The 27,378-nt window shown below is 33.9% G+C and overlaps 3 protein-coding genes across 3 annotated transcripts in view; 2 read left to right on the top strand and 1 right to left on the bottom strand.

The window, feature by feature from the left end:
• Mfe2 (peroxisomal Multifunctional enzyme type 2) overlaps window positions 1-5,199 on the top strand; it is a 28,463-nt gene extending 23,264 nt beyond the window's left edge. The window contains exons 14-15 of the mRNA XM_089705340.1: window positions 4,140-4,334; window positions 4,818-5,199. Coding sequence (XP_089561466.1) covers window positions 4,140-4,334; window positions 4,818-5,035 — 413 coding nt within the window. The 3' untranslated portion in view covers window positions 5,036-5,199. The remainder of the gene's footprint in view (window positions 1-4,139; window positions 4,335-4,817) is intronic.
• On the bottom strand, window positions 5,193-5,919 carry LOC149481613 (uncharacterized). Its single transcript, XM_089705351.1, has 2 exons — window positions 5,643-5,919; window positions 5,193-5,363 (listed from the first exon to the last, which is right to left on the bottom strand). The coding sequence occupies exons 1-2, from the start codon at window positions 5,836-5,838 to the stop codon at window positions 5,194-5,196; spliced, it is 366 nt and encodes a 121-aa protein (XP_089561477.1). The 5' UTR covers window positions 5,839-5,919; the 3' UTR covers window position 5,193.
• A 2,609-nt stretch (window positions 5,920-8,528) lies between these two features.
• Window positions 8,529-23,260, top strand: LOC149481612 (uncharacterized). The gene is made up of 3 exons (XM_089704697.1): window positions 8,529-8,805; window positions 17,811-18,041; window positions 20,633-23,260. Exons 2-3 carry the CDS (start codon window positions 17,814-17,816, stop codon window positions 21,119-21,121), a joined length of 717 nt encoding a protein of 238 aa, XP_089560823.1. The 5' UTR covers window positions 8,529-8,805; window positions 17,811-17,813; the 3' UTR covers window positions 21,122-23,260.
• The last annotated feature ends 4,118 nt before the right edge of the window (window positions 23,261-27,378 follow it).

Here is a 27,378-nt window from a genome sequence, read left to right as displayed (position 1 = left end):
AGAAGCAACTAATATGTTTATGACTACCATTACTAACTCTGTAAAAAATCACACTAAAACTATTTGCATTAGTAGACGTAAAAATAACCTGCAAAACTGGATGACACCTGGACTTATACGCTGCAGTAGAACTAAGGATAAGCTCCACTCTCTTTCTAGACTAGACCCCAATAACGAAGAGAAAAGATTAGTTTTCACGAGATACAGAAACTTTTATATTAGCTTGTTGCGTCGGCTAAAGGATGCTTATGATTCGAAGATTCTTCTTGAAGCTGAAAATAAACCTCGAACATTTTGGAAAACAATTAAAACCGTGACTGGCTCCGACAAGAAAAGAAAGGTCTCTGAAGAACTGCTTAACCTTGAACGTAATCCGATCCACTCGCTTAACACTTGTAACCAGTACTTTTCATCAATAGGCCAAAAATTGGCTAGCGCTACGTTAAATAAAACCAATGAAACGGAGATGTCTCTAGCTTCTAAAGTAACCTTGAAAAGCACTCCTGTAAACTCTTTCTTCATTGAACCAACTGATTGTCACGAAATCCATTGTATCATTAAATCACTAAGTAACAGTAGCAGTCCAGCATATGATGGTATGAATAATAGACTAATTAAATCAATTGCACTTTACATTCTCGAGCCTCTAACAGCTATAATTAATTTGAGTATCGCAAAGGGAGTTTTCCCCGAACCATGGAAGACCGCTATAATTACCCCCATCCATAAAGAAGGTAGTCGTAGCGATCCATGTAACTATAGACCCATATCGTTGCTGTCAACTTTCTCAAAAATATTGGAACGTTGTATTAGTAAGAGACTGATCAAATACTTAGAGTCTAACAAACTATTGGCGGATGTACAGTTTGGTTTCCGAAAAGCTAAGTCAACGGAAGATGCTGTTAGCCACCTGATAAACTTAGTGTCCTCTCACTTGGACAAGGGTAGAGCTTGCACAGGTGTTTTCCTTGATCTCAAAAAGGCGTTCGACACGGTATCTATACCAATTTTGCTTCGGAAACTGGAATGTATGGGAATAAGAGGTTGTGCTTTGGATTGGTTTCAAAGTTATCTTACAAACAGAACTCAACAACTTAAAGTTGAATCTTTTCTTAGTAAGCCTGAACACGTCTCTTTCGGTGTCCCGCAAGGGAGCATTCTTGGGCCGACTCTTTTTCTCATATACATCAATGACCTAATTTCATTGTCTCTTGATCAGGCTGATATGATTTGTTACGCAGATGACACGGCCCTGGTCTTCCATGGCTCAACTTGGAAGAAATGTATATCGGCCGCTGAGCATGGTCTCTCGCAAGTAGCAACATGGCTACATAACAACCTCCTCACTTTAAATACTCAAAAAACTAAATTTTTAAGGTTTCACAAAACTGCTAGATCAGCGCCCAAAGATAACACCCCTCTTTTAATACATACTTGTTCAATGAGCTCCGTTGATGGCATGAGACTTTGTTCTTGTGTCTCTATCGATGGATCTCAGGACACAAGATACTTGGGTGTCTTGATTGATGATCGTCTCTCCTTTCGACCGCATATAAACGTAACTGCTGAACGTACAAGGAAACTAATATATATCATGAAGAACCTCCGGAATAAAGTTACTCTGGATATTCTGATGAGGATTTACAAAGTATTATGCCAACCTATTATAACTTACTGCGTCTCGATCTGGGGTTCTGCTCCTACCTCTGCTCTAATAAGACTCGAAAGAGCTCAGAGATCGGTACTTAAAGTCATGTTAAAAAAACCCTTTCGTTTCCCAACCTCGTCACTCTATTCTGAATCTAAAGTTCTAAGTGTTAGACGCCTTTTCATTCTGCATTCAGTCCTTAGGATATATAAAACAGCTTCATCTAATCAACCATACTCAAATAACAGGCGAAATAACTTACAACTCCCTAGATTGAATACTTCTTTTGCAAAACGTGCACCGAATTATATGTGGCCACTTTTATACAATAAAATCAAGAGACACTTGGACCTTTCTAAAAGTAGTTACATTACTAAAGACATGCTAACGAAATTGCTGCTCTCCTGGGACTATGATAAGACTGAGCAATTTGTACGACTTCAACTTTTTTGAACTATACCTACTAGTCCGGGATACATCGCCCATTTTTGCAAGTGATTGCTATCAGGCTAATTTTTTCGTGAGTGGCTTTATTTTGATGAGATGCCCGGTGGTTTCATGTGCGAGGCTCTCGATTGTGGTGGCTACCAGAGGAAACAAGGATGGGATATTTTGATTTGATGGTTCTCAAATATTAATTACTAACTGAATGTTTTTTTTTTTTTGTTCAATCTCAAGATAATTATCTAAATTATTCGGAAAAATATTTGTCCTACAAAATCTATGGTTTGATCAAAGAGTCCCCCTTTCCAATGTGTATCGATAACGAAGTCATCATAAATGATTACTAACCAGCTGGTTTTTTTATTTTCACTTATTTAATACTTATATAATTCAACAGACATATTGTCCTACAAATTGCGTAATAAATATTTGAGAACCGTCAAGTCAAGAATTTTTATCCTTGTTGCCTCTGTAAGCTGCCGCAGTCGAGAGTTTCGTGCATGAAATTGTTGGGCATCTCATCGAAGTGGAGCTGCTCGCGGGGAATTGGCTTGATGGTGGTCGCTTGCGGGGGTGGGCGATGTATCCCGGACTATACTAGTTACGCGACGCTTGATGGGCCAGTGCTGTTGTGTTCAATAAGTATGTGACAGGCTTTTTGAGTAGCGATTGTTGTTAAATTAATTTGACATATTTGTTTTTCTTCTATTCTTTTCTTTTTTTTTTAATTTAATTTAAATGAATTTAATGAATTAAAATAATATTCTTATGTAATACTTGAATACGAATTTAAATATTAATCACATAATCTATGCCGCTCCGTTATAAATTATATTATATTGTTAATCGTTTTTTGGTCCCGCAGGACAGGCTTCGCCTAGTGCGGGAACCAATGAATCTCATAATTATATTAATATCAAATTATTAAATTAATTAATATTGTGAAATACACCATATTGTAATAATCTTGTTTGTAAATAAAGGAATTATAAAGGAATTAATTTTAGAACTTTTCAACCCCTCCCCCACTCCTTGTCACACGTTGTCACATTTTTAGTACCCCGTCCCCCCTAATGTGACGTGACACAAATTTTTCAAACTTATGCATGTATCTAAAAATAATCAAAAGGAAACAGTTATTTTCATTTTTTACTTATTTTTACTCATTAAATAATCTTAAATATCGAAAATTTAAAAAATCGTAAATTTTGGTGTCCCACTTGCATTACAAGTTACAACATGACTCTAGGAATTAAATGTTGTTGCGTAAGAGATAATCTTATAGCGAGAGTGCGAAATTATTAATAAAAACATATAGGTAGGTAGATTAAAAATTTTCTGTTCAAAGTTTTTTGCTCACGTACAAATTTCGTTTCGTTTTATTATGTCACGCCACAAAGCTTTTGATCGGTGATCCCCCCTGCCCCTTGTCACATTATGTCATATAAAGATGATACCCTTCCCCCCCTATTAACGTGTGACGTAATTTATGGATGGCCCCTAGTGAGGTTAACTAAAATAACATATTACTCGAAAGAAAATAAAAACCTTTATTCTTTAATCTTACCAACTAAATAATAATCAGGTTGTAAGAAAATTAACGTAGGTAAATAAGGTAATCAAAACAATAAGCTTATTTCAAGGGAATTAGGAAAAATTTAAAAGCTTGCGCCCCGAGTGGTTGTGTGTTGCGTCGCTGACCACTGCCGCCCAATCCCGTCAATCTCGAACGGGATCTCGACATATCATGCGTCGGGATTGATCCCGAAAAATTACACGAGATCTCGCGAGATCGGGATCCCGCGGGATCGGGATTGCATTCCCTAGGTTTCACCCCCGTAGCTCCACCCCTGTTGGTCGTAGCGTGATGATATATAGCCTTTAACCTTCCTCAATGAATGGGCTATCTAACACCGAAAGAATTTTTCAAATCGGACCAGTAGTTCCCGAGATTAGCGCGTTCAAACAAACGAACAAACTCTTCAGCTTTATAATATTAGTATAGATTACATAATATGTGATTACAACATGTATTTTACATTTCTAGGAGCCTACATAGACATGAAGAATGTAGTACAATCAAACTCAGTGGCCGCTCAGAGCGCACCTTCAGACTTGAAGAGCGACTCTATATTCATGAAAATGCAGGAAGAAGTTAAAGCAAATCCCGATAAAGCTAAGAGCGTTGCTGCGGTATTCGTGTATAAGATCACGAAGAATGGAAAGCTCGTGAAAACATGGAGTAAGAAACATTTTTTATTAAGGGCCGATTTTTCAATGCTTGGATAAAACTTATTCGTCAAATAATGTATAAAACTACCATTTTAAAAACGTATTCTAATTGTCCGTATTTGACAGTTTACGTGACATTTTAATATTATTGTGTAATACTTTATTGGACGGATAAGTTTTATCCAAGCGTTGAAAAATCGGCCCTTATTGTACTTTTTGTATGTTTGTGCTAATATTGAAATGTGGAAATCTGTTTGCTGATGATTTAATCTTTGAATTGATTTTGATGGAGTTACTTAAAATTACAAAGGCATCTCACATGCAACATGTAAATTTAAATTTCCTAGATATTGGGATTTTTTTTAGAATTGCCAAATATTGTGAAGTGTGACTGAAACCATGTGCGGAATCAAGTTACATACAAATAAATTCTATGATGTGTCTTCATAGGTGTTAATTTTAACATTCAAACTAACATTTCTTTTTCTTTTAGCGATGAATCTTAAGTCAGATATTGGAGTATATGAAGGAGAGCCCAAGACTGGTAAAGCTGATACCACAATAACAGTCAGCGATGATGATCTAATCGAAATTGCTTCAGGCCAACTGAGCCCACAAAATGCATTCCTCAAAAGAAAATTAAAGATCTCCGGCAACCTTATGCTCGCTCAAAAACTTGGTCCCCTGCTAAAGTCTAGCTCGAAATTGTAAAAAGGTTAAGCATTTATGAAATATGGGATTATTAAGGTTAATACACACCAGTGTCAATCTATGTAATAAGGGTATGTTAATGAAATTTTATTTTACATGTTATGTATTTATAATCATTCCAACATATTGTAAGGTGGAGGAATAAATTTTTATTGTTTTTATAATATTGGTTTTATTTTGCCCTGCATAAGTAATTCGGTTTCTTTCACTTCATTCTCCCAGGAGGCTTTCATTTGTGGGTAAGCGCTGAGGTCAACAAACTTTGTGGCTTGGATTTCTGGCAAGCCTTTTGTTTTTACAGCTACACCAATTATACAGCAATAGACACCTGTAACATTATTGAAGTCAGATATTATGTAGAGGATTTTGTGTAACATGTTTGCTTGCCATTTATACAGCAAAGTTTAAATTTTATGAGGCCAGTCTCAGTAGATTTAATGTTGTCACAGGATAGTCAATTACCAAGCAATTTATGCAGAACCGATAACTAGCGTATTTATTTGCATTTATAATAAATCAAACTTTACGCATTATTTAATTTAGCAATATTTTCTAGGAAGCTTTTCTATAAAGTCCTTGTACAAAATTTATCAAGATATCAACGAACCTTTTCGTAATGAGTTCTTATTTATAACACCATCAGCTGATTCACATTTAACTATTTTTGCTCTTCCAAAAGTGTCTGAAATTATCAAAATATCATTTCCGACAGTTTGTTCAATTGTGCCTTGAAGCCATACATCTAAGGGTGCTGGTTTATTAATGAGATCTTTCGTTAAAAACTTTTTGGGATTTAAAGCCATTTTGTATCTATATTACTGGATTTAATTCCTATACAAATGTAAACATTACCAATCGGCAATCATGTTTACATTTTACAATAATTTGACATCAGGATGACACATGCTGATGCTTTTGACACTTGACATTTTATGTTTTGAAAGATGTCAGTACAACTGGTATAGATTAAAAAGAAATTCTATGAAGGATTTTGAGGAAGAATAGAGGAACAACCTGTGGGAACAACATAGAAATATAATATTATTTTATCATTATTAGAAAGCTACGTGTTGGACTATATAATATTAATTTCTTCGGTCTTCGAGTCAAACCAAGCCAATGTGGGACGGTTAGTAGGTATTAGAGTAATTTTAGATTTGTAATCAACTATGTGGAATTTTCACAAGGCAACTGGCAAAGTGTGAATGGATACTACATATTTGTAGTATTATATTATATGTGCTACCCACAGGTGCTACCTAAGACAAATATTATCCTTACTTCTAATTTCTATAAAGTGAAGTCGCATGTCCCCTAGTGGGGTAAGGGGCAGATGCATTATACATCTGTTTCACAGATCGATTTTCTTTAAAGACAAGTAAGTGATCAGCCATCTGTGTCCTGCCAGACCGAGACATTTTTTTTCTTCGTCTCGAACTCTCCAACGGGAATCGAACCCAGGACAATTTCTATTCTGTCCTGGGTTCGATTCCCGTGGAAGTGAATTGTACCTATTATAATAGTAAGTACAAATTACTTCCACTACTTGTGGTGAAGAATATTAATATGCTTATAACGCGCTTCTTTATGTTCATATGAAGTCGACCTCTTAATTTATACTATAGGTACAGACTTTAACCCACTTTAAACTGAAATATATTTCTGAGGATGTTTCACACTTTGTACACTTATCAATTTCTTAGGTATCGATGAAAATATAATGCCTAATCCTGAATAATGGACAAAAAAATTCAAGTTAAGAAAAACAAGCGTCCAAATTCCTATATATTAGATACCTACATGATTTACCTATAAATATTAAAAGGTACGTAATATTTTTGTAAAAAAATCCGTCATAGGTATAGTTACCCTGAAACTTGTTGCTCGATCTTTTTCTAATACATATTTATGTAGGTATTACAATCCAGGTTCCTTGTGAAAATATAGGTATTAATTTTAATAAATATCTAAGTTTATTAAAACATTTAGTTCAGACAGTAGGTATGTGTATTCTAAAAATCCTTGTCTGTTTTTCTGCAATATAACGATACATAGAAATATAATTAATTTTGAATTTCATTTCGATATTTTAACTTGCTTAAAATTAAAGGTCACCGGATTCAAAAAACTCTTATCAGTTATTGAAATATCATCAAAAAATCTTTATTTTGTATAATAATCGCTGCCCACATCGGCTAAGATAAGAATAAAAAAAGGACTGTTCCTGTCATGTTTTTTGTAGTATGTACCTACAACTTATTTGGCGGCCTTATCACTTATTAGTGATCTCTTCCAGGCAACCACGGTAAAAGGTAACAAGCAAAAGATCACTAAGTAGCGGGACGAGCACAAGGTTAAAAAAATAATAAACAAGCAAGAAAACAAATAAAAGGGTATATCATCATTCATTTAAGTCTAGAATATAATTATGATAAAGGCAAATCAAATAAAACAAAAATCTTTTTAATCCGTTCAGCCGTTCTTGAGTTATTAGTGGTGTAACCAACACGATTTTCTTTTGAAATATGTACATATAATATTTAGGAATACACTACCTACAGATCTATTTGAAAGTACACAAACACGTATTCGACTAGACATTAATATAAAACAGATTTTTGAACTATTTTAACAATAAATATCTATTATTAAAAGTGTAATCACAAAGAAGAAAAGCGCGCGATTGTTAACATCATTTTATATTTATGTGTTCCTATTTCAGTATCCAAAAAAATCTTCCTCAATACTTTATCATGTATCAAAAATAAAAATACAAATAGCATACACGCAATCCGGTGTTTATGAACCGATGCGGTGAGCATGAAATCACTCCAATATCAGAGCTCCCGCCGCCAACTCCGTAACAACTCAATCAACGCAATTTTAAAATAAACGTTTTTTATACAAGACACTATAAGTACCTACACACACAGTCGTACAACCGGCCGAACAAAAAATATGGCCCGGCGAAGGTCTCAATAATGACTTTCTCGGGAACTTGTTACATATAAACAACTCTCCAAGTATAGTCAAAAGCTCGGGCTTTATGCGGTTTTGAACCTTATATGCCGAAGTGAAATTATGCATGTTGAATGCATTTTCGAATTCTATATTTCAAGAATTGAATATTCATTTTATTACTGAATGCATATAAATTTTGCATTTTACTTTTTGGATGTTGTATTGTTTCAATGTCTCTATGTAGAGATTAATGATGCATTTTTTTTACTAAAATACAATGTTAACTCTACATTTAAGACAAAAGTATAGAGTTGCTATGACAGACTATTCCCAACTAAGATTTACCTATAACTTGGACCATCAATCTTCATCCAATCGGTACATCATAGCCGAAGACAATCTCCGTCGCACAAGGACCGGTCGTCGCGTCGGTCTAATAAAAGTAAATAAAAACAAGACAAGTCTATTTCGTATAGAGCTGTGTTTAGCTTAGCGGAGGGAAGGGAACGCAAGACGGCAAGACATTGGGGCTGTCATCTGCCTGCGTTCACAACTTAATCGCAGGCGTGCGCGCCGGCCGAGTGTACGTTGTGTGTCGCTCCGCGCTAAAAATCGATAACAATCCAAATATCAAGACATTCGTTATCACAGTGATACCATTAATTAAACCCACCTGGAACTTGCTGAATGTTTAACGTGACGTATACCGTGATATATTAACAGTGATATTTTTGTGGGAGATCGTAAAAGTTCACAAAAACTTTCCGAGCCACAAGCCATGTGACTACGGCGAAAGCGGATAAATAAAAGTACGTACATTTATCTTATTTTAACTTAATTGTAATGTTTTTATAAATAGATTCACAGCGCTACTCGCATTCCGAGAGCTTTTATCGTAAGTTTATGTAGTAGGAATGAGTATTATAGATGTTACTATAATTAATGTAACGTCCTCGTCGTCTACTTATCTGTAAGACTACATCAGAATAAGAAAGTCATTTTTTATTGTATTTACATCAAATTGTTAGATTACATTTTAAAACAAAAGAAATGGGTGAATAGATTATTGTTACGTTAAAGTATTACGAAAAGCTCTACATTGTTTACGCATATAAACAGCATTATTATTTCGGAGATTTTGCATGGATTGCATGGATTATTTTATAATATGTAATATGTTCAGTTTAACTTGTATGTACCTAAATATAATAATTATTCATTGCAAGTTGTTCCGTTAATGCTCATACAAACTCTACAATATTGTCGCATAAATTTCTTTCATTTGACTAGAGAAGAATATAATGAAACGTAATCAGTTCTGATGCATTGATTGATATTAATGTTTCTATTATTTCTGGTACATAAAAATGTAGCAAAAGCTCTATTTAAACTCATCTCTGCTCTACTTATATAAAGCGCGGGAATACTGGAGAGGGTAGAGACAATATCTATTATCTACAGTTTTCATTGGTTAAATTCTCTCGTTAACATTTATGTTCTTATTAAATTTCTATATTATTTCCAGATTATTTTTCATATTCATTTTACTCTACCATCAATCGTACTTTAAATTCATTGAATGATCTACATAATATATCGTTTCTCGTATTGAATTATTTAAAAGTTTAAATAAAGCAGACGGTTTCAAGAATTACATCACAGAATTAAAAATTGCGGAAAAATCATTAGCATAGTCGTGGTGTTGCATAGAAATAGCCGTTGGATTAATAATACTGTATATTATTGTCTCGTACCGTGTCCTTAGCTGTAATGTAGACGTGATTTGAAATAATACGATGGGTTATTAACTAGCTGACGTAAATATATCGCACAAGGATACGTACACACTAGGCTACGAGTTGTTATTCATCATCATTTGCGTAGCTTAAAAGAGTTGTCAAAAAAATATATTATAAATGTTAATTTTACAACTATTAAAGGAGCTTTTGCGTATATGAACATCTACCCAGCTAATTAAAACATTGCAGCATTTGCATGCAATACTTTGTTATTTCATCGGAGTTTATTTGTTACAATTTATCTGTTCATTGATAAGATCATGCATTATGTAATTTTAATAAATAGGTACTTTTTGGATCTTAAAATTAACATTAATTAACTACATATACACATTTAACAGAAACATGAAAATATTTTTATGTCAATTGTCATGACTTTTTTCCCGTACATTTGACATAACTTTCATATAATATCAAGCCAAAATGCAGACAGTCTATAGGTACCAAAATATAATTATTATATTATGTATATAGCTTCTCCTACTTACGTGAATTCCTATTTGGACCGGCGATGTACCGAGTAGTTATAAACAGTACTTACTCAACGGCGCCCGTTGATTTATAGCGCCACGTTGCCCATAATAATGTTGTTTAACTTACTACCTGTACCAGCTAGGGTTCACAATATATTTTAGAACGTACCCTTTATATTTAGTAGTATACACTTATAAAATAAAGACTTTAACGGATTTTAAACGCGATTTATTGATTATCCTTACTTAACTTCAATTGAGTTAATGTAGAGCATAATGTGAATCCAAGTATTATGAGATTATGTTGGTTATTGTTAAAATTGCCTTAATACACTAATAAGCATTATGTACGGGAGATACAGAGAGACATAATGTTAACACAAATGGAAATACATAATATGTCAAAAAGTTATTTAAAAAGAAATATGTCATGATCCCCTTGAAACTAAAAAAAAAAAATACTAATAACACGAGTCAGTTTTTACGACGTACCTACATAGTATATTTAGATTCAAATTATTTGAACGTCAACTTTAATAATTTGCGAGGCGTCTGTTGAGCTGAAAATTATTCAAATGCCTTCTAAGAATCGCCTTCTTTGTATTATGGTTAACTACTATGTTATTTTAAACGTGTTTGACTAACGTTCTAGTCTAATGCAGGGCATGTTAAGAAATCGGATAGCCGCATCCCATGTGTGTAATCTCTGTTTAATTGTGGATGAGTGTCCTCAAGGATATAAAGTTTCATGACACGTCTTGCCTACTCAGCTATCTCCGAGCTGAGCCACCAGTTTCCGTTTATTCCACATGTTTATCTAAGCTTTTGATTTGATAGTGTCAGTTTCATCATTAGACATGTGTCTAGTCGTTAACATAATAATGTAATTGTCTTCATAAATCTCATTGATAACAAAACAACTGTTACTGCTTATCGTCGAATTGACATGCAATAAACTTGCGACTGACTTTGAGTTATATTTGTTAACGTCTTTTACTGTATGAGCTTATAGATTTTAGGTCTCTTTTAGTGTTCCGTCGTGGAATTCTAATATTGTCACGTATATATTAACAGTCTCTGTAAGGAGTTACGACCGACACACAATGGTATAAATTAATCCAATTTATGAGGTGTCACGGCATACGATATGAGAAACCGATGCCAATTGTGTGTTTTACGGCCAATTTGGAGGGACTCGACCAAATCTGATTGTTGTATATTTGGCCGCTGTTTTGGATTAAGTCACGCTTGTGTGACCCCTTTTCCTGTTTACTTCTTTAGTTATTAATAATAATTATTGTTATTCATCTCACATGCATAAATTATACGGAGACTATTGCAACATAAATATGTTAGGAATAAAAATTTTCCCCGTTTCAATATTTATTTGTTCTAGTTATCTATGATCCAAGTTTGATCTTCTAAATATTATGTTACTTGATTAAAAATAATGTTAACAGTCACAAAGAAAACAGATACTAGAGCAAGGTTAAGATTTCTGCATTTGATTTAATTACAAAATCACGTTTTTCTACAAAAAACGTAGAGCAAAGCAGCTGTCTACCACATGTGTCGAATTGGTATGTTCAACCTTCTTGTGATTTATAGTAGCCTTTTGTATCGTATTCAATCTTTCTTGACGTCCGAACCACACATGCCATGAAATAAAACTTAAGACATTTTCAGGTACCTACATTTGCAACCAAAATTATTCATATTCCCTAAAACTCCGTAACTCTTTAAAGATGTAGAGTAAAATATTGCCACAAATGTCTCTACACTGCTCTGTTATGAAGAGATATTTTTTTTTACTATTTATTTAGTTTAGACGAGCTACCTGCGCCCTTTTAGGATTGTTTACTGTAATAATACTGTTTAAACATTGTTCTAGCTACTGTCCGTCACTTTAAACATAAGACAACTTCGTAGATAAAGAAACATTAACGTTTATCTTTTAGAATTTATTTTTACCTTACGATTTAACCTTTAATGCGTTTATTGATGATAATTTTGTAACGCATATCGGCCTTTATCAAGCGGTTTTTAAATAGAACTTATTGATAAATAAATCAGATAATTATAGGACTGAGAAACTTTTTTTTATAAAAAAGTAGTTTTGATACTACGAAGATTTCACAAGAATTGTTTAAAGTAATAGGCACGTAATAGGAGTTTATTGCACCTTTATAGTGACAAGTGACAACTACCTAACACAAGTAATAGTGACAAGTTGCTATGTATAGTGCCACAAACTTAACTGACCCGGTGACGGTGTCACTGATGTCGATTTTACTACGGGGGGCACGTAGTTCCAGGTTTTTTCACCGGGTCAGTTAAGTTTGTGGCACTGTACTATTGAACTACTACCATTAAAAAGCTATCTCATGTAATAATGGTACTCTACGTAGGTATAGCCCGGCCTAGCACTCACAAGTATCTACTTATATTGAAACATGTGATAAGGACCTTGGTTCCAATAAAGGAAATTTGAGAGGTATGGGAAATTGAGTTATACGGGCGTAAGACGCATACAAGGGTTCTAAGAACATCTCAAGTGCAGTAGCAAGAAGGCAGAAGCATGATACACCAGCCTCCACACCACCTCATATAAAGAATAGCTTTCCTCATTAAATGCATATTTAATAGTTCAATTGTATGCGATTAAAGTTCTTTTATGGGAAGGTATCCTGTTTCCGTGTAAGTTCCCTGAAATGAGCCTGCATTCCGGTATGTTAATATCGTTCTTAGAACTGACGCTATCGAAATATTGTTTTGTTCCTACTTATCTAGTACCTATTTATTATTAAATAGCTTGTTTTTGGTATTTCATTGTTCATTATTTTAGTGTAGATGTCCTTTATTAAATTACATAGTTCGAAAAAATCAATACAATGAAGATACTTTCATTATGAACCTATGTGTTTATGATTTGAAACCTTAGTTTGAAACTCTATCATTTTATAAATACATACATTGCTGTAATATTTCACGAGTCTGTTATAATGTTAGTATTGTAATTGGTATAACAAATTACCAGATTTATTAACGGCTATTAAATAATGTAATGCAAATGTTTATCAGAGCTGATAACAAGTATCTTAACTACATGTTCTCGGTGTAATTACAGTTCGCTCCATTACGCAAGCGTATTGTCCCGAGGTTATGTTTTATATCTCAAAATTAGACCGTGTAATTATTTGTTAAATATGCAACAATTAGCTGGTTTGTTTACTTTAAACACGTCAGAGTACTGTACTGATATTGCTCTAGTTTAGTGTGATTTTGAAATGTTTTTTTTTTTTATAATAATGAAATCGTGGAGAGTTGTATTGTTAATTTAGTCAAATGGAAAGATCAATTTTGAGTTATGGAAATATAAATAAATGGCTTTTCCTCCGTTTGCTTCTTAAAAATTCGTATACAGTATTTCTCTCGGTATTGATATTGTTATAGCAATGTGCAGAATAAATTCAAGAATTAAAAAGCTCTATGCACATTGAATCAAATTTTCTATCAATCAATTTCTCTTAGAAATCAACAAAACTTTTACCAAACTCGCTTGAAGTTAATACAATTCATCTCAATTTGTTTTCGTAGCACATCCACTCAACAAAAACAGGACGTAACAAATTATCTTAATTACCAAACGTTACCAAGTTTATTGTAAATATAGGAGTTATTTATATTTAATAAAAGGTTATTAAAGACATAATTGCGACGAATTTTATCTTTATTTGAACGTTATCGCCAAGCGTGATTCGTTCATTCATCTAGGTTACAATATCGCCGGGTGTTTTCAAAACCAACAATCGTCTTATCACTTGCTGTAATTAGGTTCTTTAAGCGAACTCAATCATGTGCTAAAATTTCGTAACATAGTCGGTCGAAAGATTGTACTTGACTTGTATTACATTTGTAATTTAATTCAAAATTGATTTGATATCTACATTTTAAATTGGTTCTGGTATAGGTATGGTATATAACCAACTACCATTTTTCAGTTTAAAGTATGTAACAATATTAAAAAGGCACTAAAAAGTCATTTTTATTGCAGTGAAGATATATGGGAACTTGGCTAAAAAAATTAAGATTACACTAATTTAAAGGATCTCAATAAATAGTCATGAATAAAGTTTTTAATCGATTTATGTTCAGAAAATAACATAATAGGTACGATTGTAAATAATGAATTCTAACTAAGTGCATCTAGGTTAGTGGTACCTATTATTTAAACATTTGCTTTGTTGTACATGCAGCACTAATACCTTCAATGACAAATGACATAATATATCATCACAACTTGATGATAAAATAAATAGAGTTAAAATCCCACGACCCACATTGAAGACAAACAAATTAAGTATAATTAAAAACATAGAAATAGTATTCTCATGTTTCATCTCAGTTTTACCTTATAAAGTTATAAATAAAACTTACTGACTAATTAAAAAAGTCTGAGCATACGGTAGGTACCATAATAATTATAGAAAGCGTGAAATGTACGTTTTTATGCCATCGCTTTATGGGCTGCGTTTTCTCAATATGGCATTCTGTTTAATTTATAGTGTCTGTCAAGATAGTTATAAAACAGCACTTAAAAGGCAAAATCGAATTATAATGTCCCAAATAAGTATTTGTAAATAAAAGTAAAACTATTTTTTTTTCCTCCTTGGTTAAATTATAAAGATTTATTCTTATAAAATATATTTTACACAGAGGATTAAAATTCGCGTATTAACTGAGGTTCAAAATGATTAAAAATTAAAATTAGATATACTAAAGCGTCCTTAACTGGATAATTGCAAAACATTATCATATGTTATAGTTTATAAAATTATATTATACTTTATTAATTATAAAATTATAAATGATCTACGTTCGAAAACGTCTTTTAGTTTTAACTATTCACGTTTAACGACACGTAATAAGATGTATGGTAACTAGGGTTGTACTACACTTATTTGGCTTACCAAATAATTAGTGTCGTATGTTAAAATCATACCAAATCATAATTTGGGCATATATCTAAATAAATATAATTAGCTCATAGTAATAAAATACAAAATAATTTTCAATAAAATACAAAGTTCCTAAAACCATACATACTATAGTAGGGCATCTTATATATTAAGAAAAATATTTGCGTATATAAAAATGTTATCTCTAGATTACGGTGTCAACCCTATCAGGAACACGCTTCATTTGCTTTTCAGTCTAGAAACATGTGCATACATCCATGTTTTGAAACTGAATATTTAATTTCACAACAATTTTAGATGAATAATAATTTACTACGAAGTTATATCGATGTTGGTGTAAAATAGAAACTTGATACTAATCCGATAAGCGGTCTAACGGGTTCCATAGGTTTAACGGAATACTGAATTCAAACTATATTTCTTGTTTATATAATAAACGACGGGAGACATTAACACTTGAAATTTCCTAATCTAAACATCGGGACGACGTGTTGATTTTGTGTGAGCAATTACGAGCGCTTTTCACACTTATGTGGTAATTGTTGGACAACGTTTTCGTGAAGAAATGTCACAGAAGATATTTCCACCAAACGTTCTAATTTTAGGGTTTTAAATAAACATGTCGTGATATAACTTTAAGGTGTCACATATTTTAACATAAATATATCTTATATATAAAATTCTCGTGTCACAATGTTAGTCTGCATACTCCTGCGAAACGGGTGGACCGATTCTCATGAAATTTTCTGTGCATATTGGGTAAGTCTGAGAATCGGCCAACATCTATTTTTCATATGTACCACGGGCGAAGCCGGGGCGGACCGCTAGTTATTATGTAGTAAGTTCACACAATATTTTTATAGGCTTAAAAATATACTTCCATTCACTTGCTGGAAACGGGAATATCTTATTGAAAAATGAAAACTATAATATACAGTCAGTTTTAAAAGCTCATTCAACAATTTCTTCGTAGTTGGAAAAAGCGGCTCCAAGTTTGGGACTAAATAGAGATACTAATGTTTTATCTTTCTTTCGTGCATCACGACATCACTTCTCCGAAATATTGACGTTAGATTTTATCGACAAAAGCGATTAGTTCTCGAAATTTCAAACATCCAACTGGAATACTTGCGAGTCACGGATCTTAACCGTGGACAAAAAATGATGAGGCAACTAACAATACTTTATTAAAATACAATTTAATTAAACAAAATGAACGGGCACGCTCGTGATGGTAATCCGTGTGAGGGTTGAGTTGTGGTTTTTATTACGTGGAAATAAGGACGATTTTTTGTGAGCATCGACATCAATTGTTATTGTAATGTAACACTTGAAGTGCGAGTGGTTGGACATCTTGAGTTGTCACTTTGTTTTCTTTTACCATCAGCCTTTCCGCCGGACGACGACCTGCACTCATATCTTATTTAGTAGGGTTGGTAGCGTGTAACGTATAAACGTAATCAATAAATATTTTAACTTATATAGGTAGCTATAGTTTATAAATATGTATCATGCATTTCTATAAAACGTTACGTGTTAATTTAAATAATTTATCAAGGGATATTAGAAATTTTGATAAGCGAAAAGGAAATACATTTTAATAAGTTAAATAATAAATCAAGGAGTCTACTGTTGCAGATTTTTTATCATTTTCTTTGTAGTCGTTTAGGTCCCTTAAAAATAAGAAATATATCTCTATAGGTAACTAAAATATTCTGTTGGTTAAATAAAATAACAACATAGTTCACATCTAGGAATAATTATCTACCTGTAAAAAAAAACAACTAAAACAACACGCTGGCAGCCCTAGCGTGTTACGGTAAACGTGTAAGTTAGTAGCCAGTCGGGAGATACGTGACGCGATTCTGTTTGTTTGCCGAGGCCCGAGTGGCCACACTTCCCAGAAGGCTGCAAGAGGATTACCAAAGTTTCGACATCGCTGCAACAGCGATAGCACACTGTTAATAGATCATTAGGCTCGAGCATAAGCGCTATTATTAACGTTTTATGTATGTTTCATAAGCAATTTTGCTAAATTAAACATTGTCTTTATATTATATGTATTTACTACCACGAGTAAGATTTAATAACGTTCATTTACGTTTTATTACTCTACAAAGTACAAACAGAGATAATAAACTGAGATATAATAGGTATTCTAACAAAATGCATGACAAGAACCGCAATAATTAAAATTTTTACAAAAATGAAAATAATCTGAATATTATAATGATAAACTGAGCTCTTTTATCTTTATAACGTACTTCTATCATGGGTAATATGAACTATGTATTATTATTTAATAAACAGAGTTTTTACTATTTTAATATGTATAAATCGGTCATCGATATTCTTACCTACTAATTGATAAAACATCACTACATAGTATAAAAAAGTCGCTTTCTCTGTCCCTACGTATGCTTAAATCTTTAAACTACGCAACGGATTTTGATGTAGTTTTTTAATAGTTAGAGTGATTCAAGTGGAAGATTTTAATATATAATTTAGTAGGTTTTAGACAAAGCGGGCGAATATAATTCTAATTGTAATCTATATTGTTCAGGTAATGTGGTTGGCAGCGATTCTGCTGTCGCTCGCGGTGCTAGCGGCGGCGACGCCGTGCGAGGAGGCGCGCATGCGGTGCGCCTACCGCACCGGCTGCGGCGCCGCCCTCAACAACTACATGATGCTGTGCAGCGACGTGCTCTCGCAGCCCACTAGCGTGTGTCCCAAGGAGTGTGAACACGCGCTTATAGCGCTAACTTCTACGGAAGAGGGGAAGGAGCTGATGAATGTAAGATTGTATTTCCGAATAGAACTAGTCTAGGTTAAATAAAGTTGTGTTAGTTACATTAAATATAAGCTCGAGAACTGCTGAACTGGTTAAAGTATTTTTTTTTGTTAGATTTGTCTCCACTTGGATTATGAACTGTGAAAAATGTGTAAGTTAATAATATAAAGGGCAATATAGAGGGCTAAATCCTTTGGCACCGTTTCCTGATAGTGTCATTAATAGCCACTTTTAGACTTTTATTTTCATACATTTTCATTTTAACTGATGGATAAACTTATTCTAATACACATATCCAGCTGTGAAATCGACCATTTAAGTGCTGTGGCCATTTAAGTCGGTGTTACTGGTAGGTAGGTACCTAAGTAGGAATGGAATTTTTAGCGGACGTTTACCTACTTAAATATTCGTCTAGTGTTTCTGATTTTAGATTCGGCTAGCAGTGATATATGCGGCAAACGTGTTAAAATTCTTAAAATAGTTAACTTTTAGCACCTACTCAACGAGGAAATCTTGTCTCTATATTATGCTCAATCATTTCATGTAATTTTATTCGTTGCATGTTTTGATCAATATGAAAGCTGCAAGCGTTACAGTAACACAATATATACGCAATATACTGTATTCTATATGTGTTTTAAATGCGTGAACTGATTGAAAGTGCATTTCAGTAAATACGAGCACTGAGAGCAAGCACATCACTTCTCATCTGCCTTGTTTATGGCGTCTGCCCAATTGAGGCGCGACTCCTTAATTAAGAGCTGTATGCGAATATGATTTCTTGTTAGCAGTTACCAGTCAATCATAACGGCATGTTCTTTTATTCGTCTTATATTTGAAGTAGTTAATTTTATATGCTGGCTGATGTCTTTGTGAAAAATTGTTGGTTTCTAAAATGGTTCTCCGTATTCATGAATCTGTGCGATAAAATAAATAAGTACATTCAGATTCAGATTAATATGAATATGAATTATAAAAATAACATAAACATAAATAAGACTTATTTTATAATTTCTATTATAATTTTTAGAAAATTGAATTTATTGAAGAAACTGTCTTGTATAAAAACAAATTCAGATATTAAAATTTACAAAGTAGTAAACACACTTAGTAAAATTTTATAACTATAATAGGTATACGGTACAAAACCCGTGTTGTTAGATTATATGTTAAAGTAATTTCTCATCTGGAAATTATGGAAGATGTTAAATTGGTGTTGTTTAGTACAGACGGGCTGCAATAAAATCTAATTTAGACGTCAGATTTGTCGGCCACGCGGCACCATGGGGTCGGTTGACGACCTCACATGACTTTTACCCTTTTTACTATCTGACTTTAAAACTTTGAACATGATGATTTTTATATTAGTACAAGTATTTATTAGTTCAACGCATTATGTAGTAAGTAGGTAGGTTAAAAATTTAAAATACATAATAAGTAGGGTTGCACTCGGCTTTGCCAATTTATACTGTGTAGTTTCTATTTTTATCAAACATTCAATTTGAAATAATTCAGTTTGAAACAAGCTAGAGCTACTTTAACTACAAAGAACTCTAGAGCTAAGTTTAGTGAATGTAGTTATGTACCTACTGTGTTTTCTTAAATGGATTTTGACCACTTCACCTTATTGATCAATTTAAATTTGATATAATTGCGATAATTGTAACTGAAACGGAATACTTAATTATGACTCTACATAGACTTTCCGTTTCATGCAGGTGTCTCTATTTATTCTATATTTGCTTACTCCTTGTATGTAGATTTCTTTTATTATCGTCATAAAACCCTCACTGAATAGTAAAACAGTTAAAGTTTTATATGGCAAATCCACAATGGGCTGGTATCATCTATTAAAATTATTACACATAATTGGGCCCAAACTATTGCGTACTCGGAACCGGTCAAATGTTTAATTATGTCGCTGTAACGGTGTGATTATTGTTGGCCGTTGGGCAATGTGTATCGAAAGGCAGGGCAAACCCGCGCAGCCTTGAGATTTGACGTCTTGATCGGACCTACCGCAGCGCTCTCTTGCGCAGGTGTTGCCCTATCACAAAAAACATAGCGTAAGACGGAGGCTCCTTTATTCTTTGCCTACAATCCATATATCGACTTTTAATTAAACGTTACCGGCCTCAGCTAATTAGTTCCATGGCAAATGCCAACGATCGAATTCCACACGCGTTCCGTAGAGTCAACGTTGCTTGTTTCTACCGTAAATTCCATGGAAAATGTGTAACATATGGCAACGAAAAATAATCAATTCTAATGATCCATATGAGTCAGATGCTCACATATTCGTACTTGGTTCATTAACCGCTAATCTAGGTTGAACGAATGTAAATGTATGTAAAAAGTGCATAGAAATAGAGCAAAAAAGTTCTGTTTTATTTAGATTTATGTGAAAACTTAAGCAAATATATAGAGACTTTATTTTTCTCATAAAGATAGTTACGACGTTCTGGTATCGTAAAAAGTTTTATAGCCCAAATTTTTCGATGCGCATTTATGCCTTTCCCAAAATGTTTATAATAGGGTGTTGTATATGTATTTTTGTAACTTTTTTATACTTAATAACTTTTTTTTTGTTGCAGTGCCAATGTGAGGATGAGTACTGCGTGGATGCAAAACAGAAGATCAACGTGTGTCGTGCGCAGGTTTTGAGGGGCGCTGCGGACGCGACGGCCTCTTGCCGTTTATCGCAACTCATCTGCTTGGCCGATGCCCAGTGCGCTACAGCTTTAGACTATTATAACCAATTCTGTCGCTCCGTGTACCGGGGCAGAAAGTGCTCCAACAAATGTCTCAACTCAATAGAAATATTAAGAAAACAAGAGAAAGCTGCCGCGTTAACCGCCTGTCGTTGTGACGGAAATGAGGACTATGACTGTCCGCGAATGCAGAGCAATCTAGCGAGGCTATGCTTTCACAAGCACTCCAAGAACCACACGAAGGCTCATGATAGAGGCTATGAAGAGAGACATAGAAAGACCCATCACGTCGTACAATCTGCAGCTCACAGTTTTGCTGTATCGATCGTTCTAATTGCTCTATGCCTCATCTCTACAAAGTACAACACGTGACATCGTAGCTGGGCTACCTCATATTAATTAAGATTCCTAGATGTAGATTCGATGTAAATATGTACAGAGCAGTATTGTTTAAGCGCATAGTATTTACATTTGAAGTAGAGATTAGTGAGTGAGTGTGTTTGTGGTTAATATAGATATTCGAATAAGACTTATACGCTTTCGCCGCCCACGGGAGCGTGCGCGGGCGTCGCTATAAATACAGCGGCGCCGGTGGTCCGGTGACAAATGCTAGGGTGTACTGTCCTCGACGCCGACACCACGCCGATTGATCTAACGGCCGTCCTAACTTGTCAAACGCGAGACTATACCGCGACAAAAATCTCGTCACTATCGTTAAAAACGCGATATAACAAAGTCAGGGAAGTCTCCAGCGGTAATTCCGGTGACACTAATCTGTCGCTGTCGACGCGACAAATATGCGGGATGCGGTGCCGCCATTCCTCCTTTTTTCATATCGCATTTTCACGTCCTTTACGCTGTTCTTAATTACGCTTCTCATTAAAAAATTCGTGTTCCCTTTTGATAGACGTGTCGTTCTTTTTTGTTTCAGTATATAAATCAAAACGAAATAATATTTTGCTATCGAACGTTATAAATAAAATAGTGTACTCTACAATTGCTTACAAATGATGCTCGAGTTTCTCCAACTGTTTATTGTCAATTGAGACATAAATTATACTGTCAAGTGCGAGCTATGAATCACATAATAATTTGTTCCCTTATTTATTATTTGTCATTTGCATTTATAGTTTTGTCATGTCTGACCCTTATATGCGCTTTCGACATTAACTTCTTGTAGAGACTATAATTTTACCGTCCCAAATTGAAATTTCCATGCAAGAAAATTCTTCGAAGAGCTATTGTACGATGTGTATGGTGTCTTCATAATACTCGGGCCTTGTAATGAAGAAGATGGAACCGGTTTTCAGAGCAAGGTCTTACGTGTGATGCTCCGTTTGTTGCCGCGTAAATCGATACTTAACACACGTGTAGTAAGATTTGTTTGGTTGCCTATTTGTGCGTAACTTCATTAGTACATCCCTGATATTCTAGCAATTATGATATACAATGGCTACAAAAAGAAATCGCCAATAGAAAAGATAAACTTTATAAGAACTTTCTATTCTGAAATAGTTTGTGATGGAGTTTTTGCTTCATTGATATCTCAATTTATTTATTATTCACCTGTATAAAATTGCACGATCATTTGATATTCTCGAAGAATCCCTCATCGATTATTCACATGTAACAAACGTAGAATATAAAAAAATATATCTTATTCATAGAAAGTTGTATCAAGTAAATTCTTATGGCAGTTTTCTTGGCGGTATTTAGTATGCGCGTCAGGATGATTGTTTACTAATGTTTCTTTCGAAGCACCGTGGTATACATAATGCAGCGCACGATAATGCTAGGAATATGAATGAACTGACATCTTCGCGATGACATTTATTAGTTGAAACCATGGTCTGTGCTCGCCCCGTTTTTGCCGCCATGTGATAATGTCATGGAACAACAATTATGTGAAAGTTGAATGTGTTGAGAATTATTTCGATATTGATGTTCTTATGAGTTGTAATAAATTTATTGGTAAGATAAGAAATCTTAAAATATGCAGTTTTTCACATTTTAATGTTCGGTTTGGAAAAAGGAATGTAAAAGTTTGTCTTTATTTATTTGTACGAAGTAACCGCTCTGATTTAAAATTCTGTTTTTTTTTGATTCGTAGTTTAAATGTATTTTCAATAGATATAACTATCTACTACTTAAATAATTATTATAATATAATAATTATTATGTGTATGTGTGCGTGTGTGTGTGTGTTTATTTCAGTATGTGATTGTATTGTTATATTTTGTTTTAATGTATTATAATTTCTAAGCACAATTAATTAAGGAAACCCTATTAACCACAGTTTACCAAAGTGAGATTATTAGAATTATTCAACAAAAAACTGTACATACATTTTATAATATTTGGAGAGTTTTTAATATGAATGTCGTACAAAGTATTTTAGATTATGTTTATTTATTAATTTAGATTAAATTTAGTTTATAATAATTTGTTGCATTTGTTTCGTTTGTTTACAAAATCAAATATAAGGATTTTAGTTGTATTTATTATTCAAAATTACAATAAAATTTCTGTTTTCTAAAAGGTATTTTATTTTTGTTATTTAACAAGTATCCTATACCTCCATCATTCCAAAATATAAATTCGAGACAGAATTCTCAATTCCTAGCGTATATTATATCTTTCTTCACTACATAGTATAAAACAAAGTCGCTTTCTCCGTCCCTATGTCCCTATGTCCCTTTGTACGCTTAAATCTTTGAAACTACGCAACGGATTTTGATGCGGTTTTTTTTAATAGATAGAGTGTTTCAAGAGGAAGGTTTATATGTATAATAACATCCATCAAATAGTGGAGAAGTACTGTTATTTTTGAGATTTCTAATGTGATGTCTTAAAAAATTACACTTTTTCCGCTTACATTGCAAACGCAGGCTGAACCCTACGAGTTTTATCAAAATAATGTACTAAGTATTATACACATTGAAAAGGTCTACAGAAAAGTCCGCGGTGGTATATGTATCTCTTATGGATAACCCACAATACATAACTTTTTTTTGTCATTTACTTTTTACGACAAATAACGGCTAATTTTCGAAGCGATTTTAACCAATACAGCATTAATCCTTAACCAATTAAATACCTTGAATACATTGTTCATTTAATATAGATCTATATGGCCCTTTACACCGTATGATTTGAGTGAATATTTTCGAAGATATTACAGATTTAAAAATTGCGGGACGTAGCGTTTGCGGCGGTACCGGCCGGCCGCCCGGCTATATATTTTATACCCGTGCGAAGCCGGAGCGGGCCGCTATGTTTTTATATACAACGTTCACAGTTTTTCTGTAGTGTATTTAGTATCAGTATTGCACCCGTGCGAAGCCGGGGCGGGTCGCTAGTAATATATAAAACTCAAAGGTACAGCCCAAACTACTGATCCGATCGGCCTGAAATTTGGCATACAGATAGCCACTGTGATGTAGAAAGTATTTTGTTAAATTCATCCCCCAAGGGGATTAAATAGGGGATGGAAGTTTGTACCATGAACATTTATTTTGGAAATGGAACACCCATTTAATTGAAAATATGACTACTAATTAATTATACCTAAAATACTACCCTGATCAATATGCCATAGAAGTATAGAGATTTAAAACTGTCTCGTAGGAATTGAGATTTGTAAACAGTAAAAACAATGACAATTTTTTAATCTCCCCGCAATCCTCCAACTAAGGAAACAGTCTCTACCTCAATGTAGAATCGTACTAATACAATATTATTAACGCGAAACTTAGTTAGGATCTAAGGATGTTTGTTACTCTTTCATGCCTCTATTACCTGGTAGACTTAAGCATCGAAAGTCGCTAAAGCTACCTTTTATCTCAAATTAATGCAAGCAAAAGCTTTATATAAATGATGCCATAGCCGGAACAGTTTCTAAGATTCAAATTATCCAGAACAAAATTAATAAAATAATAATGCTTTAAAAATTTGATTTGATAGCAACAAGAAAAATTTACTTTTTTGCTACTGCAACTTTAAATAATTCAGTATGCATGAAATGATAAACTTTTTGTATGGATTGAATTTATTTTTTGCATATTCGTAATAGGAAATAAAGATAAGAACTGAGATTAGTTATTTGAGTGGCTTATATTTTTTGCTGCTTGAAATGTTGCAGTATTGCTATCGCTTTATCTTGTGTATGATTAATCTTGGTTGGATAAGTTGGATAAAATTTTATTACGTTTTATCATAAGATCATGATGCCCCTAGAACCGCCCAAAAGTGGGGTCTACAGTTTGATTGTCATAGCTTGTAAAGCATTTATATTGAATACGAAGAAATGCTAATAAAGGGAAAATGCTGACAAAAAGGTATTGAAATAAAATACAGAAACAGTTTTAAAATTATCTATATTTCAATTCATAAATATAGGTATCTCGTTAACGAAAAATAATTTATCTTTTTACACAATTCGCAAATTTCATGCTAATATATTTTGTTACCGAAAGTATGTATAATTTATACATAGAGATGTTTCAATTTATTAGGTGTAGTGGTTGACATTTCTATGCGCGATAACAAGCCGCAAGCGGAAAGCTGCGTAGGTAGTATACAGTGTGTTAGGGATCGGACTTCCGATACTTTACCTACGTATTTTTCATTATATTTTATCGACAAAATACCATATATTGGGGGGTCGCACCCCTCACCCCTCTGAATGGCAGCAATTTTTAGTTTTAGTGTCTCTTATTCTATGGAGTTAATTGAAAACCGTTTCATTTATTAATTTTATTATGTCCACACACATAAATGTGACCTTATTTTAAAGGTAATGAAATTCACTAGTATCTGAAACCAAATTTGTTAAGAAAGCAACAATAATTTTTAACACCTTTGACTTAGACAAAAAACTTAGCAAAATTTTAAGTTATTTTTTAGTTTTTGTGCTGTACCTTGAAAACTAGGTCCTTAACATATCGTTTTTTTTCTTTTAATTTGTTAACAATTAGTTATGCTTACAAACCCATTTCAAATTTATGCCAAAAGTTAATTTAATAATTAAAAACCAGGGTCTACCCAACACTACTCAAAACCATCAAAAACATCCTTATTGAAAATAGGTAACATTCCATTACCGTGTGAGCGAGAGAGGTATTCTTACGATAAAAAGGTGCGAGTGAGACGGAAAACAAACAAACATCTGCGTTGCTATTTTGTTTTTCAATGACTCAGTTATCCCTCGCTTCGCGTTGTGACAACAACTACCTCATCGTTTTACCGCTCGTACATTTTAACGGAGTATCCCGTGCTATGGTTTATTCAGCTCGTGAATTAGCAGACATACATTTTGTGTATGGTTTCTGCGATGGCAACGCAGCTGCTGCCGTTGTGGAATACCAAAGAAGATTTCCAACACGACAACTGCCTAGTGCTCGAACTTTCACGAGTATTCATTTGAGGATTGGCCAGTATGGAATTCAAACAGCTTCAAACGAAAGATTTCGTCTACTATCACCCGGAGACGAAGAGGAAATTATGGTGAATCATGGTTGATCACCCACAACACTGATCATAAGGACATGCATGACCTTAATCTGCAGAAATGGTTCTCAGATTAGACAGGAGACACAAGTGTTGAAAAGTCAGACTAGATTAGTGCTACCAGCTAATTGTATAGCAAAGGTGGATGGTTACAAGATAGAACCGACACAAGAAATTCTTGATGCCGTTAAAAGTGAATCGCTTGTAGGGGACAAATATGTGTTTGATAATATACCTGAATTGAAGATTGATACTGTAGATTTTGCCAGTCCAAGTATGGAACCAGTGCGAATAAAGAGGGCAAATGATGTTTTTAATATGTCTGCGCCACAAGTAGAAGGAAATGTGGCTAGACTGTCTGACCTCATAACGAGTACCAGCAATGCATCAAAAATGTACCACTCCGAGATTGATGTGATTACGGCAGAGGTAGAAAGGCTCCGCAAAATAATCGAAGGAGATTCACAACCAGGTTGGTCATTGAGTGGTATGTTTACAAAATGGTGGGACATTCTGAGTTGGGGTATTGGACTGTTGCTCCTAGTTACATTTATCTATGTGATCTATATTTTATGTAGAAGGTGCTGCGTGAAATCAGTGATAGTAACATCTGCTGGTATGCCCCTGAAAGGATTTGCTGCCCCGGTCAACTTCACTATCAATATTGAAACAACTACAGTATCAGCATTGAGTAATACAACTTCAGTGAATAACATAACTGAGACTGTAGGGGTAACACTTCAACACAACTGGGAAGAATTGACACGGCACATTTCATCAGCAGTTTTCCACATGGATATTACCTTAACTTTGATTGTGCTTATTGTCACAATTTACTGGACAAAGAGATTTATTACAGCAGAGCATCGCAACATACTAGCAAGGATGGGTTTATTCACCCGAAATGAGCTTGTACCACATCACATGGGAGAGAGCAGCCTGGTTGTGTTCTTATTAGTCAAATCCACATCTTTCCTAGGCAGATCCCATAGAGTCTTTGAGATTCCTGTGGAATTGTGTACAGTTCCAGGTAGAGCATTTGCATGGGCTTGTACACCAGAAAGAAGTTACACTCAACTATTAGCTCGCGATCAATACGTAAGAAGGTGGTATAGAGTCAT

This window comes from Colias philodice, chromosome 16 (assembly GCF_061535455.1).
Source record: "Colias philodice isolate Cphi_HAF_F1 chromosome 16, ilColPhil1 Martin Lab GWU primary, whole genome shotgun sequence".
In the NCBI taxonomy this organism is placed as follows: domain Eukaryota; kingdom Metazoa; phylum Arthropoda; class Insecta; order Lepidoptera; family Pieridae; genus Colias; species Colias philodice.
The sequence above is the reverse complement of the archived record's forward strand: the minus strand, read 5'-3'. Positions and strand labels throughout refer to the sequence as shown.

Coding starts and splice junctions, on each gene's coding strand:
- LOC149481613 (XM_089705351.1), bottom strand. CDS start 5,838: ATGGCTTTAAATCCCAAAAAGTTTTTAACGAAAGATCTCATTAATAAA. Junction 5,364..5,642: donor TAAGAACTCATTACGAAAAG/GTTCGTTGATAT, acceptor ATAATGTTACAG/GTGTCTATTGCTGTATAATT.
- LOC149481612 (XM_089704697.1), top strand. CDS start 17,814: ATGTGGTTGGCAGCGATTCTGCTGTCGCTCGCGGTGCTAGCGGCGGCG. Junction 18,042..20,632: donor AGGGGAAGGAGCTGATGAAT/GTAAGATTGTAT, acceptor TTTTTGTTGCAG/TGCCAATGTGAGGATGAGTA.